The following is a 19,416-nucleotide window of genomic DNA, read 5'->3' on the forward strand; positions in this document are numbered from 1 at the left end:
AAGACTAAAAAAGGAAAAAAGAACTCCAGATGAATGGAACAGGATTACTAATGCACACATTTTTTAAAATCCAAGCTTATATAAGGAAAAAATAGTAATATAAAAAATTCCATAGTCATAAAATGATCTCTACATTTTATTCAGTGATCATTCACGCGCATGTATGTAATATAAGCAAATAACTCTTGTGTAAAATAAGAAATGAAGACAACAAGAAACTAAAATCCTAGGGCAGAAAACTACCAGAATGTCACCCCCCAACTCCTCAAGGAAGGGAGGAGGGATGGAGGAAATCCACAGACATTTTAAGGCAGGCCCATCCCGATCTACCATCACATCAGGAAATACAGACCAAAAAACTGGTCTGTCAGTTCCCTACTAAAGTCAAACAGAGGCAAATCTCATGACCTAGTATAGTAATTCTTGGGGATATGTTCACCAGACGTAAGTGCTCACAGCCAAAGGCCTTGTGTAACAGGGTTTCCTAACAGCTTGATATGGAAACAATCCAAACGTCTACCAACAAGGAGAATGGATAAACAAACTATAGCTCTATTCATACACCAGAAACACCACACAGTAATAAAAAAAAAAAAATTATTGATAGGTACAGCAACATGGAGGAACCTCACAAACCATTTAAGCAAAAAAAAAAAAGCTAAGCCCCAGAGAGGACATCCTCTGTGATTCCATTTATATGACATTCAAGAACAGGCAAGACTAAACTATGGTTATCAGAGGTCAGCATAGTGGTTACCCTTTGGGTGAAGGATGATGATGGGAAGGGGACATGAGGGAGCCTTTGGGGACTGAGAAAGTTCTGTGTCTTGATCTACACTGGGGTTACCCAGTTGTCTATCTGTGTAAAAATTTTATTGAGCTGTATACTTAAAATTACTACATTTTTATGTGCTTTACTAGATACATTTTATACCTAAATTAAGAAAAAAATACCATTAGGACTTAATATTTCATTTACAGTAGCTAAAGAGGAAAGAAAGAGCTCATAACAAGAAAATAAAATATGTACGTGTGTGGAGGCTGGGAGGTGTCTCTGGAAATCCACAAATGCAAATAATACAAACAAGGACAAGATCACTGAAGACTAAGAAGGTAATAAAGTGACAAAAAGGCCAAAGAAAAGAGAGGGCACATGAATAAGGAGAACATCCCCATCTTCTGAAAGGGGCCTATTTCAGTGCTTCACTCTGATCAAAAATAGACTGAATTCCCACTGACCCTACTCTATTACATAACCTATGGAAGATGCTTATCCACTCATAGAATTTACTTCTCTCAATATAAATAACATCTCCCAAAGAGTCCTAGATTTTGAATTTGCATGTTAGAAAGCCAAATTTTGCCTGGTAGAAAGTTACAATTTCTAGGTCTCCAGGAGAAGAGCTCATTGGTCTTTCCTCAGCAGGGGCAGCAATCTGGAGAAGTCTCACAGATACAACTGCCCTGGTGACAGGGGACTCTCTGACCTGGGCTAGCCATGGAACCTTCTACATTGGGGCAGGAGGTGGAGCTGCCTTGGGATTTTTGTTGTGGCTGCTGAAACCTATTAGTTGTTCCACTAATAGTGAGAATTATTTTGACCCTTCCAACTATCCTCTTCCCCCAAACATGAAGAATGGTTTCAGTTTTTGAAAACTGGAAGAACCCCCAAAAACAGGTTATCTAGGGCTCAAAAACTCCAAATAAGGTTGATTGCATTATCTTCTTCAAGCTGCAAGTTCTTATCAAAACTCAGTCACCAATATTTTAAAGAGATGTCCCCTTTTCCTTCTCTGTTTTAGTTTCATGTTATTTTAATCGTCTTTGGTTAATTAATACTCACAGTACAGCTGTTACGAAGAGCATCAAATTTGCGCTGGATTTCATCTCTATGTGCCTAAAAGGTAAGAAGTTGATTATAAATTTTTCATAGGGTAGAATACAATTCTACATGCTACGGGTCAAATATAGAGAATAGCAATTTGCCTGGAAAGCCGAGAATGCGGCACCAGCATCTGTTTTTCAAAGAACTAATTAATCAAATCATCCCCAACACCAGAAATAAGTTACAGGAATATACAATGCTGTGTTAATAACAATTAACTCTTTAGACCACACATGCACACCCTGTACAAATATTTTTAACATTTATATTAACACCTAGAGACTATTAGGAGAAAAGGGAAAAAAAGCAATAAAGGATGAACTTTTACTCTCCTTCATTTGTCCTATTTCCATTCTGAAAAGATGAGTATTTTCCCTCTTCCCTCCAACTGACTCCTCCCCAGCCTACTCCCTGACACACACATACACACAGAAACACACACACAGGACAATAGCCAAGACAAAGGGACTTTGTGTGTGTGTTGTTTTTTCATTAAAAGCTGCGGACATTCAGAAAACTCTACATCGGCCTTGAAATAAATATATATAGGCTTTCTCCAGGACAAAGCTGCCTTAAACCAGCAGCATTTTTTCAGTTGACAAGGACTTTTTTAGTGCATACTATATGCTTGACACCGTGGAAGGATATAGGCATCCATGACCCACGCCTTCATTCTGGTGAGGGAAGATTGGAAGTGAATAAGTGCGTGATTACAGATTGGGACAAATGTTATAAAGAAAACAAATCGGGACCAGTTTAAAAAAAAAAAAAGAATAAGAAAGGTAGGTAGAAACTTACTTAGATGGGATGGTCAAGGAGGGCTTCTCTGAGGAGGTGGCATGTAAGTTGAAACCTATAGGATGATGAGGAGCCAGCCATGCAATGGACAGGAGACGTCAGAGGGAGCAGCATTTGCAAAGACCCTGAGGCAGGAAAGGGTCTGGTGCATTTGATGAACAACAACAACCAAAAAAACTGAGTGGCTAGAGCAGAGTTTTTCAAACTGCAAGCTGTGACCCAATAGCAAGCATGACAAGTGGGGTTTTTTGGTTTGTTGTATCCAATGAAGTAGAATAAAAAAGATAGAATTGAAAACATTGGAATGTGCCTTGAGTAGTAAACATGAGGTCTGTTATAGGAAACTTCTGCTTTAGATACTATAACTCATCAAATTTAAGGTACTTTCCATTGTAAAACCTATGACTATTTTATGTAACATTAAGAAAGAAAAAGTGCTGTTAAACTATGACATGTTTATGTCTGTATATGACTGTAATATGCACCTTGATTTCAGATAGCTTAGAAACAGTGAAATACAGTATATATACTCCCTTCTATTGGATTGCAAGTAAAATGTATTCTGTGGGTTGTGGTCAACTTTTGAAAAAGCACAGCAAGGAAGAAAAAAAAGTAGCCCAAGATGATGATAGGGACCAAGGCAGAGACCAAGAATCTTGAAGGTCCAGTAAAGAATTTAGGTTTCATTCAAAATTCAATTAATTGAAAACCAATGGAAAATTTTAAGAAAGAAAGTGACGGATTTTACTGTTGTTTTAAGATCACTGTAGATGTTATAGGGAGAAGAGGATCAAAATAGAACAAAGGTAGAATGTAGCAGGGAAACCACTGAAGGTATTGTTACTGTCATTCAAGTGAGAGATGATGGTGGCTTGGAGAAGGATGGTGGCAAAAACAAACAAACAAACAAACCAAACAGAGAAAGTGGATGAAACTGAGATCTCCTTTGAAAACATAAGGAAAAGGACTTACTGATAGATGTGTGGCCAAGAGGAAAGAGGAGTCAAAGATGCCCTAACGGACTTTTCACTTGATAGACAAAGTGGATATGGTCCCCTTTGCTTATGTGTGAAAACCCAAATAAGAACCCAGAACCCAGTTTAGGGCAGATGTAAGAGTGATCCTTCTATTTAATTATTTTAAAAAAAAAAAGTCTCCATAAGAAGGTCCATAAGAGGCCAGGCGCAGTGGCTCATGCCTGTAATCCCAGCACTTTGGGAAGCCGAGGTGGGCAGAGCACGAGGTGAGGAGATTAAGACCATCCTGGTTAACAGGATGGTCTCTACTAAAAAATACAAAAAATTAGCCGGGTGTGGTGGCAGGTGCCTGTAGTCCCAGCTACTCTGGAGGCTGAGGCAGGAGAATGGTGTGAACCCGGGAGGCAGAGCTTGCAGTGAGCCGAGATCACATCGCCACACTCCAGCCTGGGTGACAGGGCGAGACTCCGTCTCAAACAAAAAAAAAAAAAAAAAGTCTATAAGATAACTGAGTCAAAAATTTTAGAGCTGTGATGTTTTTTCTAATATGTCTATTTTTCCATAAATACTATTGTAAGTTTATAACGGCAGATTAGATACTTTAGAAGAAAAGATTAGTGAACTTGAAGACAAGTAGAAACAAAGAAGTAGAAGACAAGAAGTAGAAACCAAAATGAAACACAATGAGAAAAGAAAAAGGCATTTTCAAAAAATGCAGAGCATCAGGGAGTTGTGGACAACTTCAAGTAGCCTAACATACATGCAATTAGAGTCCCAGAAGGAGTATAGGAGACAGAAAAAATATTTCAAGAAATAATGGCCACAAATTTTCCAAAGTTGATGAAAGCCATAAACCCACAGATACAAAACATTCAACAAGTCCAAAGCATAAGAAATGTGAAGAAAATTACCCTAAAGCACACTATAATGAAACTGTTTAAATCCAATAATAAAAAGAAAATCTTAAAAAAAAAAAAAAAAACAGCCGGAGAAAAATACATGTTTCATTAAGAGAAACAAAAATAAGAAAGACAGATTTCTCACCAAGATGGGGAGAAGGAGTGGGCATGAAAAGCTACAACACAGTAAAGCAATATCTTCAAAGTGCTGAAATAAAAAACAAAAGAAACAAGCAAAAAAAAAAAAAAAAAAAAAAAAAAAAACAACCTGTCCACATAGAATTCTATACCCAGCAAAAATACCTCTTAAAAAATGAAGGTAATATAAAAACTTTTTCAAACATACAAAAGTTGAAGGAATTTGACACCAGCAGACCTGTGCTATAAGAAATGTTACAGAAAGTCCTTCCGACAGATGGAAAATGGCAACCAGAAATTTGGATCTACACAAATGAATGAAGAGCCCTGGAGAGATGGTAAAACAAAACAAACCAAAAATAGATTAGTTGCTGAAAATAGCCAGAAGAGAATTATAATGTTCCCGATACAAAGAAAAGATAAATGTTTGAGGTGATGGATATCCCAATTACCCTGATTTGATCATTACGCATTGTAGGCATGTATCAAAATGTCACATGTATCTCAAAAATATGTACGACTGTGATATATCAATTTAAAAATATATAAAATACCAAAAAATAGAAAGTTGCATAGACAGAATCACAGATTTATAAATAAAAAGTTATTGTTTAGAATTGACTTCCTAAATAACTAGCCTATATTCTATGGACTAATTTAACAGATCTTAATTTTTTTTCTAAAAATCTACCTGCTTTTTGCCCAGCAATAATGAGAGATTTATTCCTTTGTTAAGATAAGAATACTGCTTATCCAAAGTAAGACTGTGGCTATCAGCACTATGTCAAAATCTCATCTGTGACCAAGCAGCAGCCTAGACCCAAGGACCACACAACCCCCTTTGGTGTCTTCCATGATCACCAAAAACCAAAGGCAAGGATTCTTCCTAGAGAAAGAATAAGGCCCTTATGTTAACAGACTCTTGGTCAGGAATCAGCAAATTTTTTCCTTAAAATGCCAGATAAGGAAATTTCCTTAAAATTTCCAGAGCATCCAGTCTTGGTTAGAACTACTTAACTCTACCCTTCTAGAGAAAAGCAGCCACAAACGATATGTAAACAAATGGACATGTTTGTTTCCAATGTGTTCTAATAAAACTTTATCTACAGAAAACAGTGACAGACTAAAATTTGGCCTGTAATTTGCCAGTCTCTGCTCTAAATGACCATTTGGTGTGAAATCTCTCAAAAACAGAAACAGGAAGCTGAGAGTGGAGTTAGCTCCTTCAAAGCGTTAAGTGGTGACCATAAAAAAGCTCACTGGCTTATCCACAGGGACAGAAGCCCTATTCCACTTTCTCATTAACAGCAAAGTTTCAAATAACACAGCACCATTAAAAACTCATTTAACTCTCCCATTGGAGTCCGAAATTTCAGTAATTAATACTGATCCATTTCCATTAAAATTAACCATTATGGGGCCTTTGGATCATGTCAAGCAATCCTCTCTGAAGGTTAATATAATGAACCACAGTCATTATGGCTTCTGATTTATTACTGTTTATGAAATATAAACACAAAATGTAGAACTGACCCTGTTGTGGTTGCTAGACATACTGTAAGCACTTAACTACTGAACTAGTCACAGTAAGAAAATGGTAAGTCATATGTTTTATGTTTTTTTGAAATAAGTTATAAAACAAATACACAAAAAGGCAAAAGCTCATGCAATAGAATATACACATAAAGACAGCAAAACACATAAGACAAGCTTTGGATGCGCTCAACGAAATGTGTGAGTGTTAATTAGATATTAGGTGCTACAGAGAATAAATATCTACATTCTTAAAAATTACTGAGGACCCCAAAGAGCTCTTGTTTATGTAGTATCCACCTACACTTGCAACATTAGAAATTAAGACTGAGATGGCCAGGCGCAGTGGCTCACGCCTGTAATTCCAGCACTTTGGGAGGCTGAAGCAGGTGGATCAAAAGGTCAGGAGTTCGAGACCAGCCTGACCAACACGGTGAAACCCCTTCTCCACTAAAAATTTAAAAATTAGCTGGGAGTGGTGGCGCACGCCTGTAATCCCAGCTACTCAGGAGGCTGAGGCAGGAAAATCGCTTGAACCCAGGAGGTGGAGGTTGCAGTGAGCCGAGATCGTGCCATTGCACTCCAGCCTCCTGGACAACAGAGGGAGACTCCATCTCAAAAAATATATATATATATTTGGCCGGGCGCAGTGGCTCAAGCCTGTAATCCTAGCACTTTGGGAGGCAGAGGCGGGTGGATCACAAGGTCAAGAGATCGAGACCATCCTGGCCAACATAGTGAAACCCCCGACTCTACTAAAAATACAAAAATTAACTGGGCGTGGTGGGTGAGCACCTGTAGTCCCAGCTACTCGGGAGGCTGAGGCAGGAGAATCGCCTGAACCCAGGAGGCGGAAGTTGCAGTGAGCTGAGATCACGCCACTGCACTCCAGCCTGGCAAGAGAGTGAGACTCCGTCTCAAAAAAAAAAAAAAACAAAATTAAGACAGATATTTTTCAAATATTTATTTTTTATATTTTTTATTTCTTTTAAAATAACACTAACATTGCTTTTGCACCATCAGTGCAAATATTAACACAGTGAAAAGTGTCAAATGACATCTTAGTATTGTTATGAAAACAGTCTGACACCCAGGCATAATGGCTCATGTCTGTAATCCCAGCACTTTGAGAGACCAAGGCAGGCGAATTGCTTGAGGCCAAGAGCTCAAGACCAGCCTGGGAAACACGGTGAAACCTCTTCTTCACAAAAAAATACAAAAGTTAACGGGGTGTGTGGCGTGCACCTATAGTCCCAGCTACTTGGGAGGCTGAGGTGGGAGTATCACTCTTGAGTCTGGGAGTCAAGGCTGCAGTGTGCTGACATTGCACCAGCCTTGGAACATAATCAAGAGAAGGGTGACAGAGTGAGACCCTGTCTCAAGGAAAAAAAACCATCTGATCTTGGGAAACCCAGGAGTCCACAGATCCACTTTGGGAATCACTAACCTAGGAGTTGGGTGGCAAAAATGTGGACGGACAGGCTGTAGCCAGTCTGCCCCTAAGACCAGAGAGATACTTTCTTTTGGAAGTATTTATGCCTTAATTTTCAGGGAAGTTACAAGAAGAAGAAAGAAACGTAAACTACAATGTAGCCTTGAGGGAGCAAAATATCTGCAGAACTGAAGAAAGGAAAGAAGCGTATAGATGTAGATGTCTGACCACCTTCTGGGATCCATGGTCAGGATTCTAGAATGCTTAGGCTTCTGTGCACCCACCCCCTTTCCGGGTGAAGGCAGGCACCAGGCAAGAATGTCACCTTACGTGCCCCGATTTCACAACTTGGCTATCATGCCGATGGCTTACTAATTAATTAAACAGAGAGCTTGATATTTATGTACAAGAATGAGAACGTGCACTGACTCATGATTTTAACAAATCAAAGAGGATGACTTTGGGATCCCATCACGTTATGCAGGGAGAAGGATTCCTTTCATTAGTGTCTCTAGCTTTCAACTCTTGATTATTCAACATTAGTCACTTGACAGAATCAGTAAAAGAACAGAGGAGCAAAAACACAAAATGTGTTCGTGAGGCCTGGCCGGTGTACACAGAGCACACAGCACGCCTCTTGCCTGGTGGTCCTCTTCAGAGTGATGCTTATACCACATCACACATCGTGTGCTATAAGGTGTGCAGACTCAAATTCTCTCCCTTGAGATGGAGTCTTAAATATCAAATTCAGGCTGAAATGTCTCTTCTCCAGCATAAGTACGGAAGTATCTTAAAAGCATGTTTCTGTTTAAATTTGATAGGATGGGTGAAGTGAAAGTGGAGAAAAGGCAAGCATTAGAAATGGCAACAAAGGCTCCCAGCTGCACTGCCAAGACCCTTCAATTGAGAGCTTTAATTTAACTGTGCTCCATCTAATTTGGCCCAGGGATGGAGGCCAAACAAGGTAACTGCTCCCTTTCACAGGCTAGGAGATGGCTGCCTCTTACAATTAAACAATAATAGCACATTTGACTATTCCCTTTTATTGGTAAAACAGCCTGCTGTGAAACTCACAAATCTCCTAGGTGATCATTTTAGATCCAGCTGATTTAATTTGACTGATGCTTGTGCAGGGTCTCAACTTGGGTCTCAAACAATGAGAAAGTTGGAAAGTATGGCATTTTGAGACCATCTTCTCTTTTTCTTGGAAAAGATGTTTTTCAGAACAAATTCAACTAACCCATTCAGGCAACAAACACATGCTGTCCATAACCAGGTTTATGGAACATAATCAAGAGAAGGGGGAAGGAAAAGCCCACAGCCTTGAAACTGAACGGAAGCAAATGGAAATGGAGTTTGGATTTCCGTATGATGGGTTTGCAAACAGCTGTTGGAGGAAGGCACTTCTGCCATCATTTGAAGAAGCCCTGTTTTTTCCACAGCATCTTCATCTGCAAGAGCAACAGAGCCCTAGTTTCTAAACCAAGGGAGGTTTGTTTCCTTATTTTTTTTTTTTTTAAGAAGATGCTTTGAGGCAGTGATCTCATCTAACTAAATTAAGTCGTGACTTGCTGCTGTGCTCAGCTTCCAGCAGCCATCAGACACAGCACATTCCAACCAGCAGCAAGAAAGGATTTAAAGGACTAATTTCCCCATAGATAAAGAGCAGTGACACGTGCTCTATTTTATGCCCTCTTCCTTCCAAACAGAGCCAGGATAAGATACACAGTCACCCCTCCTTCCCAGTTCCAACAGAGCAGCAAGATAAATGTGTCCTTCTCGGCTGCTCTGAAATAAACAGATTTGAGGAATTACAGACCAATCCCCTGGGCAGAAAAAGCTAAAGACACAGCATTGGGCCCATAGCAAGGGCTTATTAAATATGGATTAAATTGCTGATGTCTCTTTTTCTTTCAGAGGTTGGGTATAGGTACAGGAGGAAAATATTAATATACATTGCGTTAAATATAATAGTGGTTGAAATTTAGGTGCCTCCCTTTAAAAGCTAAGAAATGTTATCTGTCTCTCTCTCTCTCTCTCCACCCATCCAACTCCCAACTCCAGCAAGTCTATAAGCCTTCTTGGCATGAACTCTTATATATCAACTTCATTCCTAGCTCCATTTTTTCTTCTACAGACTTATTTTCTCTTTGCCTTTTGTTTCTTATTTTGTTCTGTTTTACTGTGTTGCATCTTTCCAAGCAGTTTTCAGTCCACTGTGAAACAAGACAGTATACACAAAGACATACTGTGGTTATTTTTTGCCAAAGCAAATTTTGGGGCATGATGTGGCATCATTTAATGAGTGTTCTCATAGAGACTACGGAACCTAAATGTGCAGTCAATATCTGAACTTGGTATAAGTCCTAGAAAATCTAGGATGCACAAACATACTGGAAGCCACTAAACCTTGGACTGGTCCTATACAGACCCTGGCACTGTCAGATCACATTCCCAGTTTGGTTCAGATACTGGGATCCCCAAACTCAACAATGGGCAATAACTTCTAAGAATGCAACTACGTTAAATATATATAGATATAGATAGATAGATAGATAGATAGATAGATAGATATAGATATAGAGATGTACATGTGCATTACATCTAGGTAAATTGTAAACAATGAATGTACACGGCCATTCATTCCACGGAAGTAACCCCAATCAAAGAGAGGTTTAGAGATGTTCACTGACGGAAATGGGGACAGCATCCAAGTTGAGTCAGAATGAATAAGGTACCTATTTAGGTGGCTTATTAAAAAAACACTAAACCCAATCAAGCTGTATTGTGTCTGGCCCACAGGAGAGGGCACCCTGACCAGCAGGCAGGTGTGTGCCTGTCTGCTTGGCAGGTACAGTATGATACTATGAGAAATGTATGAGCTTGGTTGACACCAGCCACTGAAATTCATTTGGCCTTCTATGCTCACAGTCTAGGTCCTCCAGGGAGCCTTCCAAGATTAACGGGACTTTCTAAGTATACTTCCCTGAATGGGAAAAAGAAAATGTGAAGATTGGCCACCCAGAGTACCCTAGTCAACTTGGCAGTTGCATTTCCCCCTTCAAGTTAAGTTGGCATTTCACATATCAGATTTTTGTGAGTTTTGTTATTCTGGGTCAGTCTCTGTGGGAATGATCAAATGTGGGGAAAATGGCCCCACAAAAAATCCATTTCAGACTTCTAAAAAGAACTAAGGTTTAAATCCAGTAACACCCCCGCTCCAAGTTCTACCTCCTGACAATACTCTCCAGCTAAGTAAACTAGTCTCTCAGAAAGAACAAGGAAGCCAGGTCCCTTTTAGAGAAAGCATCTTTCATTCAGTAGAATTTTTCCCATCCAGATCATACCAGATGCATACAAAAGACAGGAAGCAGAATCAACAGCTTGAAAAAAAAAAAAAAAGAAGTAACATGAGTAAGGTTAACTAAAACAAAAAGTAAAAATATGGTAGAAAAACTACTATAAGATATAAGATTATTATTTTAAATGATTAATGAAAACTAAAATAGAAGGCCAAGGTAAACAAACTTTTAAACAAACTGAAACCAAACTTTAAAATATAATGATGATTTTTTTAAAAGAAGGAAAATATATAAGTAAAGGAGGAATTTTTCAAGATACTAAGAAAAGTTTGAATATAACCAACCAAGCTCATCTACTAGTTCCAATGAAGAAGCAGCCTATGTAAGCCAATTTCCTGGCCACTGAATATCTTTGTGGATCATGTTTTCCCTCCTGGAATTTCTAAGGGTGAGCCAGTATCCTCAGTGCCATTTCCACACTCATCCTAGCTGAGGCCTTTAGCAACCTGAAGATGTTGCTCCCCAGACCTACCGTGAGCGCCTGGATCTCCTCTTCGGCTTCTGCTGTGGTCTCTTCCAGCTCTGTCTTCGCCTGGCGAAGCTGGCTCTCCAGGGCCGCCCGTGCAGCCTGCAGGGCTGTCAACTGTGACTCGCGCTCCTGCAGGGAGAGCTGTAGCTCTGTGAGCTGGCGCTTGAGCTCCAGTTTCTGCTCCTCGTGCTCTAGACTGACCTGAGAGAGAGAGAGAGAGAGATAAACCCTTGCTTGGTCTGAACAAAAGAGAAAGTGAAGACATGACCTGCTACTCAACCTGCAGCTGAAACCTGGTCTTGGAACCACCTTCTCGGCACTCGATAGAGGAGAGGAAAATGCAACAAAATGGGCCTGACTTCCATGCATCTCCGAATTCAACAGGAGTAAGAACAGGTAAGGGCTATATCTCCTAACCACCCCTTACTTATATATATTCAAATGCCTGGGAAGACTTTAAAAGGAAAAGCCACACAGCAAGAATCACGAATGAAAATGATGACCATTACTCTTATTAGAAAAACATTTAAAGCTAAGCAGATATAAATAACATCATATTAGTAACAAGGACATCTTTTCAATTTGATTGTAAATAAAACAACAGACTGAATTCTATTTATATTCAACACGCTTTCTCTGATGTGTCCTCATTAGGTAATCCGCTTTAATGTCACATTAGAAGTTAATCATTCTTGCCCCCATCTGCTCATCCATCCACCTATCTATTCAATCTTTCATCATTCGTTTAACAAAAATTTACTCAGCAATTTCTGTGGAAAATGGAATATGGAGATGAAAGACAGTCTCTGCCTTCAAGTGGGGAGAAAAATGAAAACCAACCATGACCATATATCATGGTCAAGTGCGACGGTCAGGACATGTAGGGATGTTGCAGGAATACAGCACGGGGGCAGAGGAGCTAACTCTGGATCTGTTAAATTCTGTTGAAGAATATGCAGGAGTCAAACAAGCAGTTAAGAGGTGAAAGAAAATTCCAGGCAGGGGAAGCAAGACATCCAAAGGTATGGGGGCGAGGGAGACCGCAACACATCTATCAACCTGACAAACATGGATAGTGTGGTCCTAAAGATCAATGTCAAGCAACTCAGAGATGCTTGCTGCCCTCAGAGAGCCCGCTGTCTAAGGGGACTGCCGAGAAGAACACACTGTGATGAGCTGTGCCCTGAAAGCCATGGGATAAAAAGGAGACCTCCAACCCAGCTTCAGAGGGTCAGAGAAGGCTCCCTAGGAAAGGTGGCACCCACATCCCGAAGCCCATAGGGTGAAGAGAAGAAACACTTGCAAAACATGTAACCTGGAAAACCAACAGGATTTAGTGGTTAATTTGATGTGGGGCAGAGAACAAAGGACATAAGGGAGTCAAAGATGACTCCCAGCCGGGTGCAATGGCTCACACCTGTAATCCCAGCACTTTGGGAGGCCGAGGTGGGCAGATCACGAGGCCAGGAGCTCGAGACCAGTCTGGCCAGCATGGTGAAACCTCGTCTCTACTAAAAATAACAAAAAATTAGCTGGGTGTGGTGGCGCACACCTGTAGTCCCAGCTACTCGGGAGGCTGAGGCAGGAGAATCACTTGAACCTGGCAGGCAGAGGTTGCAGTGGGCCAAGATTGCACCATTGTACTCCAGCCTGGGTGACAGAGCGAGACTCTGCCTCAAAAAAAAAAAAAAAAAAAAAAGATGACTCCCACATTTCTGGACAGGTGAATTACACAAATAGACCATTGCTATGACAGAATAGGAGAGAAAGGGCCAGTCTGAGGCAAAAGATAAGAAATTCAGTCTTAACATGTTGAACTTGAGCCCTGTGGGAGACATCCAAGTGGAGATGTCTAATGTCTACTAATAAGTAGTCTACTAGTAAGACAATGAGTCAGAAACTCAAAAGAAAGGTCTGGATTGGCAACCTGGATCCAGGAGACCTTAACAAATCAGTGACAGCTGAAGCCATGGCTATTATCTCTCTCTAGTGATGATGGTGATGACGACGATGTCACAGCAGCAAATACGGTCCTCACAACACACTGGGCCCTGAATTAACTCATTTCATTTTCAGAACAACTCACTGAGGGAGGTACTACTATTACCTCCATTTTACAGATAAGCAAACTGTGGCACTGAGAGATTAGGTAACTGAGCAAATGTCACACAGCTATAAAAATCTTTTTAAAAGGCAGGACTGGCATTCAAACCCAGAAGGTCTGGCTGAAGAGTCCATGTAACATGTTGCTGTATTCCTGCAACATCCCTACGTGTCCTGACCATTGCACTTGACCATGTACAGGGTAAACACTGTACCCTTCTGTCTTACTAAAACACCAGCAGTCACAGCAGAGTGGGCCTGTACTAGCAAGCCTGAAAATGCTTCTGACGCCATTTGGCAAAACCAAGAGAGGCAGGTGACAGTGACTCAAGGGGAGGAGCGGGAGCCGGATGCTATACAATGAAGGAAGAACCCAGGAGCCTCCATCTTTGTGACTCCACACACCTGGCTAGAGAAGAGCTAACGCTGCACACACAAAGTTGGGGGAAGGCCCAGGTCCTTTAAGGCGGATCAAACTCCAGGTGGAGGCCTCTGCCCTCAATCTCAGTAGCAGCATGTGGCCAAAAGAAGAGGGACTGATCTGGTTATATTTAGAGCTAAACTGCAAAACTCCCAGGGAGAATATAGAGCCTGAACCTCTCATGAAACATTTGAAGTTTCTCTTACCATCCTTGAGGGGCTGGCTCTACTGATTCAAGTGAAAAACAACAGCTTCCCTGGGACACTTTAATAGCCCAGATGAGCTACAGCAGCAGGGCAGGCTCCTAAGAGGAATATTTGTGCAAAGGGAAGGCAAGAGACAACCAGTCAAGGCCCCCAAGCTAGAGAAGTCCATCTGGATTGTTTAGACTTAAACTTAAGGGCGAGTCTCCCGTGACCTTGCTGTTAAACTTACAGAAGAGTGAAAGTATAGCCTGGATAATAAAAGTTAAACCATTGCCTAAGGCTTAAGGCTCATGCCTGTAATCCTAGCACTTTGGAGGCCAAGGAGGGAGGACTGCTTAAAGCCAGACGTCCTCCTTCTGAGAAATCCTGACCTAAGAAATAATAAAAGAAAAATAAATAAATAAATAAAGCCAGGAGCTCAAGACCAGCCTGGGGAACACAGCAAGACCCCATTGCTAGAAAAAATGAAAAATAAAACCAGACACTCCAGGTGACCCTAATGGAGGAGTCCACACCTTGACAACCCCTAAAAAACATGAGATAACACATTGTTACTGTCCCTTGGAGAAATGACTTCATTTTAATACTCCAGGACAAATAAAGACATGCATAAACATGAGTATTACCCAAGGCTTAGACCTCAGACCGCTGTCTGCTTAACAAGACCTTCCTTAAGAAAGATCATCTGCTTTTTGAAGAATTCCATCACAAATATTGGAGCAACTATTTTACATGAGACACCGTATCTTCCCTCCCAGCCTGAGTGTCCAGCTTCCAACAACCACTATCCTGAACTCCAGTTGTGCCTCTGCTGGTGCCAGCGAACCCTGCTGCTAGGCTAAAAGCCCTCATGTCAGGAACAGGTCTGTCTTGTCACCACTGTAGACCCAGGCTACAAATCGGCACACAGCAGGCATTTAACAAATATACAGTGACTACATAAATGTAACCTTATGGCTTCAATCAACCTCAACATGTCTACAACCCAATTTGTTGTATTTTCCTCCCCAAAACCTGGCCACTCTTCCCAGCTTCCTTGTGTTTTTGAAGAGAGCTACCTTTCATCAATCACACCTAAATTTGGTTTTGTCTTTTAATCTCCCACAGTCATTATGAGACAGACCTCTGCCACCGGCACTGGGCCACCACGGCTAAGCTCTGACTAGGTCACGGGGCTGTCATTACATCTTGATAAAGGAGGAATTGCTCTGCTCCCATTTGACAGATGTACAAATTGACACACACCCCACAGGACCCTATAAAGGAGATACATTATCACTGACATTTTACAGATGAAGAAACTGAAGCCCAGCAGAGAGATGAGGCGGCTTGCAAAACTAGTAAGAGGTCATAAAACCAGTAAGGAGTGGAGGTGGAATTCTAACCCAGATCCCAATGGCCCAGTCTGTTACCAGAAGGAGGGCCTGGGGTCTAAGTTGTCTATTTTAAACAAAGAATTGGGCAAAACGCACACAGTAACAAAGGAACGAAACACAGGAATGAAGCAGCGAAAGCAGGGATCTATTAAAGCAAGAAAGCACTCCGCAGAGTGGGAGTGGCCCCAGCAAGTGGCTCAAGGGCCCAGTTACAAAGTTTTCTGGGTTTTAAGTACTCCTTTTGGGGTTCCTATTGGTTACTCCTTATCTGAATAAAGGATTCGGTCCGTGGCTAATTAAAGGCTGAGGTGAACTGGTGCCCTATGCAGATGAAGGACAGTCCCTCCTTGGCCCGCGGCCCATCCAAGGTGCTCTCCCTTTCCATCTGAGCAATGGTGGAAGGTGGGGGGAGGGGGTTGCAGGGAGAGTAGTCTTCCATCTTTTGGAGCATTGCAGAGTGAGTAGCCTCTTCCATCTTTCGCTACTGGGACGTGGGAAGATGAGGATTTTCCTTTTGGTTCAGCTTTAGGAAGTTTACCTTAATTGGCCTCAGGTTCCCTGCCCCCAGCCCCAGGTGTTTTCCTTTCGATCCAGCTCTGGGAAGTCAGCAGGAATGGGCCTTAGGTTCCCTGCCCACAGACCCTGGTGTTTTCTCTTTTAGAAAGCTAGCACAAATTGGCCGGGCATGGTGGCTCATGCCTGTAACTCCAGCACTTTGGGAAGCTGAGGCGGGTGGATCACTTGAGGTCAGGAGTTCAAGACCAGTCTGGCCAACATGGCAAAACCCTGTCTCTACAAAAATTGGCCGGGTGTGGTGCCAAGAGCCTGTAGTCCCAGCTACTCAAGAAGCTGAGGCACGAGAATCACTCGAACCCGGGAGGCGGAGGCTGCAGTGAACCAAGATCGCACCACTGCACTCCAGCCTGGACGACAGAGCAAGACTCTCTCTCTAAAAAAAAAAAAGAGGTTAGCACAAGGGCCTCAGATTCCCTGCCCCTAAACCTTGGTGTTTTTCCTTGATTCAGCATGAATTGGCCTTAGGTTCCTTGCTTCCAGACCCTTTTCTCCTGCCTCAAGTCTGCCCCCTTAACCACCAAGCACAATGTCTCTTGTATAGATATTGATTTGTGCTCGAAAGCTGGCTTGTTCAGAGCCCGAATCACCCAGCAAATCCTCCCAGGAGATCACTCCTCGCTCTCACCTCCCGCAATCTTGTTTCCAGTTCCAGCAGCCGATTCTTGTCACTGTGGTCTTGGTGGCTGATCTTCTCCAGCTGCTCCTCCAGCTTTCGGTTCTGGGCCTCCAACTTCCCAGCCTGTGTCTCCAGGTAAAATTTCTGTTGCCTGAGTTCAGAAATCATCTCTTCTTGGGCCTTCCTGGTGGGGGTGGTGGGAGGATCCAAACAAAATCACAGTCTCATTAGGGTTGAGCCCGTTTCCACAGAAGGTAGACGGACACAGAGTTAGACATGTTTCCTCACTAAGTGGACTAGGGCCATTCCTGGGTTAGCTGTCTCCTGATCTGGCCTCATAAGCATGATCCCAGCATGATGAACATGGGGACCATTTACTCATCACCACTCAGTGTCAGTCCCTCACATATGGGATTAAGCAAGGTCCAGGGGGATGCAAGAGATACTAACATTTCACTCCTTTGACAGGCCTGTTTATTTCTTCTTTGAGTCTGTGTAGGGACAGAAGGGGGCCTCCTTAGATTACTGTACAAGGGCACCCCAGTAACTCATGAAGGCAGGCCCTGGAGAAAAAGGAACAACAAGGAGAAAGAATGGTATTCCTTCTAGTTCTCTGTAGATCTCCCTCACCTCTCCAGCAAACTGCTTAGAAGTATCAAAACCTAGAACGACTCAAAGACCCAAAACACAGCCTACTAAGCTGGTTTAGATGAAGATGGGACTGTTTTGGGAGATCTCCGAAGAGAGAAGCCTAAGGGGGAAAAAAATCCTGGAGATTGTAATTCTCTGGGGGAAAAGATTCAGATCAAAGTGCTCCTGGAACACAGCCCTTGCTGAACCCCAAACTTCCTTCCCTAGGGTCTAACCTAGTGACAACTAAATGGATGGCCCAACTGGGCACACACAATTTCACCTCTTACTAATTACAGGATGCAAGTCTAGGGAACAAGAACTGCAGCTTTCCACAAGCAAATTATAAATAGCCTCATTAGAGAGAGCAAAACACTCTGTAATGTGATGGTAATTGAAGGCATTTAAGAAAATCCGACTCAAAAGTGGCAGAGTGAGACCACTTAAGACAGGGCAAAATGACGTAAGTATCTGAGGGCTGGGCTGAGCTACAGAAATCATTCAATCCACTCCAGCTCCATCAGACAGAAGAAGGGAGTTTATGCCACAGGAGAGGAGACCAAAGTGTAATAATGTAGGGCAGTTAGAATTTGAATACTTACATGTTCCTTTGGGTAAAAAGACTGCTATTTGCTGCAAGTTTATTGGCTTCAGACAGTTCCACAATCCTCTGTTCCAGGGATCTGATCTTGGAATCCATAGCATTGATCATCTGAAACACAGGGCACCTATGAAACTTCACACACCAGAACAGGAGTAATAGGGGCAGTGCGGACCAGGGTAAAAGTTTCATCTGACATGACGGCAATTTGGCTAGAGGTAACAAGGCACTCAACTAGTCTGTACTCTGAGGATCACAGATGGTACCACTCAAATGGATGGTACTTGGTTGTTTTTTCAGTGATGAAATCTCCCCACACTGGCTAAGTGGCTTGCATTTAAAACAGACATAAGGACCTATTCAAGAACCTAACATCCTGGGAGTAATCAGGCCTTGTTAAACCCCATCTCATCTGCAATGTGACCTGGGCCTGCAAGAGTCTCTTAACTCAAATCTGCACATTCGCATTTATCACCACCCCGAGGGCTGTCATTTTCTGAGTGATTCCTTCTCACCCAGCCACTATTGCTCTAGACTCCACAGCAGGGGTCTCCAACCCCGGGGCCACAGAGCAGTACCCCATTACCAGTCTGCCACCTGTTATGAACCAGGCCGCACAGCAGGAGGTAAGCGGCCAGCGAGCGAGCATTACTGCCTGAGCTCTACCTCCTGTGGGATCAGTGGCATTAGATTCTCCTCAGAGTGTGAACCCCATCATGACGCAAGCGAGGGATCGAGGTTGCGTGCTCCTAATGAGAATCGAATGCCGCGGGCCGGGCGCGGCGGCTTAGCCTGTAATCCCAACAATTTGGGAGGACAAGGCAGGTGGGTCACCTGAGGTCAGGAATTCCAGACCAGCCTGGCCAACATGGAGAAATGCTGTCTTTACTAAAAATACAAAAATTAGCCGGGTGCAGTGGCACATGACTGTAATCCCAGCTACTCAGGAGGCTGAGGCAGGAGAGTCGCTTGAACTCGGGAGGTGGAGGTTGCAGTGAGCCGATATTGCACCACTGCACTCCTGCCTGTGTGACAGAGCAAGACTCCATCTCAAAAACAAAACAAAACAAAAAAAAACAATCTAATGCCTTAATGCCTGATAGTCTGAGGTGGTACAGTTTTATCTCAAAACCATCCCCCCACCCCTGTGGAAAAATTGTCTTCCACAAAACCGGTCCCTGGTGCTAAAAAGGTTGGGGACAGCTTCTCTAGAGCAAAGTTTCCCCAACTTAATAAATCATAAGAATTGGGGTGTGGGGGTACTAAAAATTTAATTTCCCAGGATCTCCCTTCAGAGATACTGATGTGGGGTCGGGCGTGGTGGCTTGTACCTGTAATCCCAGCACTTTGGGAGGCCAAGGTGGGCAGATCACTTGAGGTCAAGAGTTTGAGAC

General features: G+C 42.4%; 1 protein-coding gene across 11 annotated transcripts in view; it reads right to left on the bottom strand.

Moving 5' to 3' along the window:
• The window catches only part of CIT (citron rho-interacting serine/threonine kinase), a 189,838-nt gene that overhangs the window by 54,960 nt on the left and 115,462 nt on the right, over window positions 1-19,416 (bottom strand). For all 11 annotated transcript variants that reach the window (XM_054443447.2, XM_054443446.2, XM_054443445.2 and 8 more), the window contains 4 exons: window positions 18,024-18,133; window positions 16,801-16,975; window positions 11,497-11,694; window positions 1,844-1,897 (listed from right to left, as the gene is read on the bottom strand). In XM_054443447.2, coding sequence (XP_054299422.1) covers window positions 1,844-1,897; window positions 11,497-11,694; window positions 16,801-16,975; window positions 18,024-18,133 — 537 coding nt within the window. The remainder of the gene's footprint in view (window positions 1-1,843; window positions 1,898-11,496; window positions 11,695-16,800; window positions 16,976-18,023; window positions 18,134-19,416) is intronic.

This window comes from Pongo pygmaeus, chromosome 10, assembly GCF_028885625.2.
Source record: "Pongo pygmaeus isolate AG05252 chromosome 10, NHGRI_mPonPyg2-v2.0_pri, whole genome shotgun sequence".
In the NCBI taxonomy this organism is placed as follows: Eukaryota; Metazoa; Chordata; class Mammalia; order Primates; family Hominidae; genus Pongo; species Pongo pygmaeus.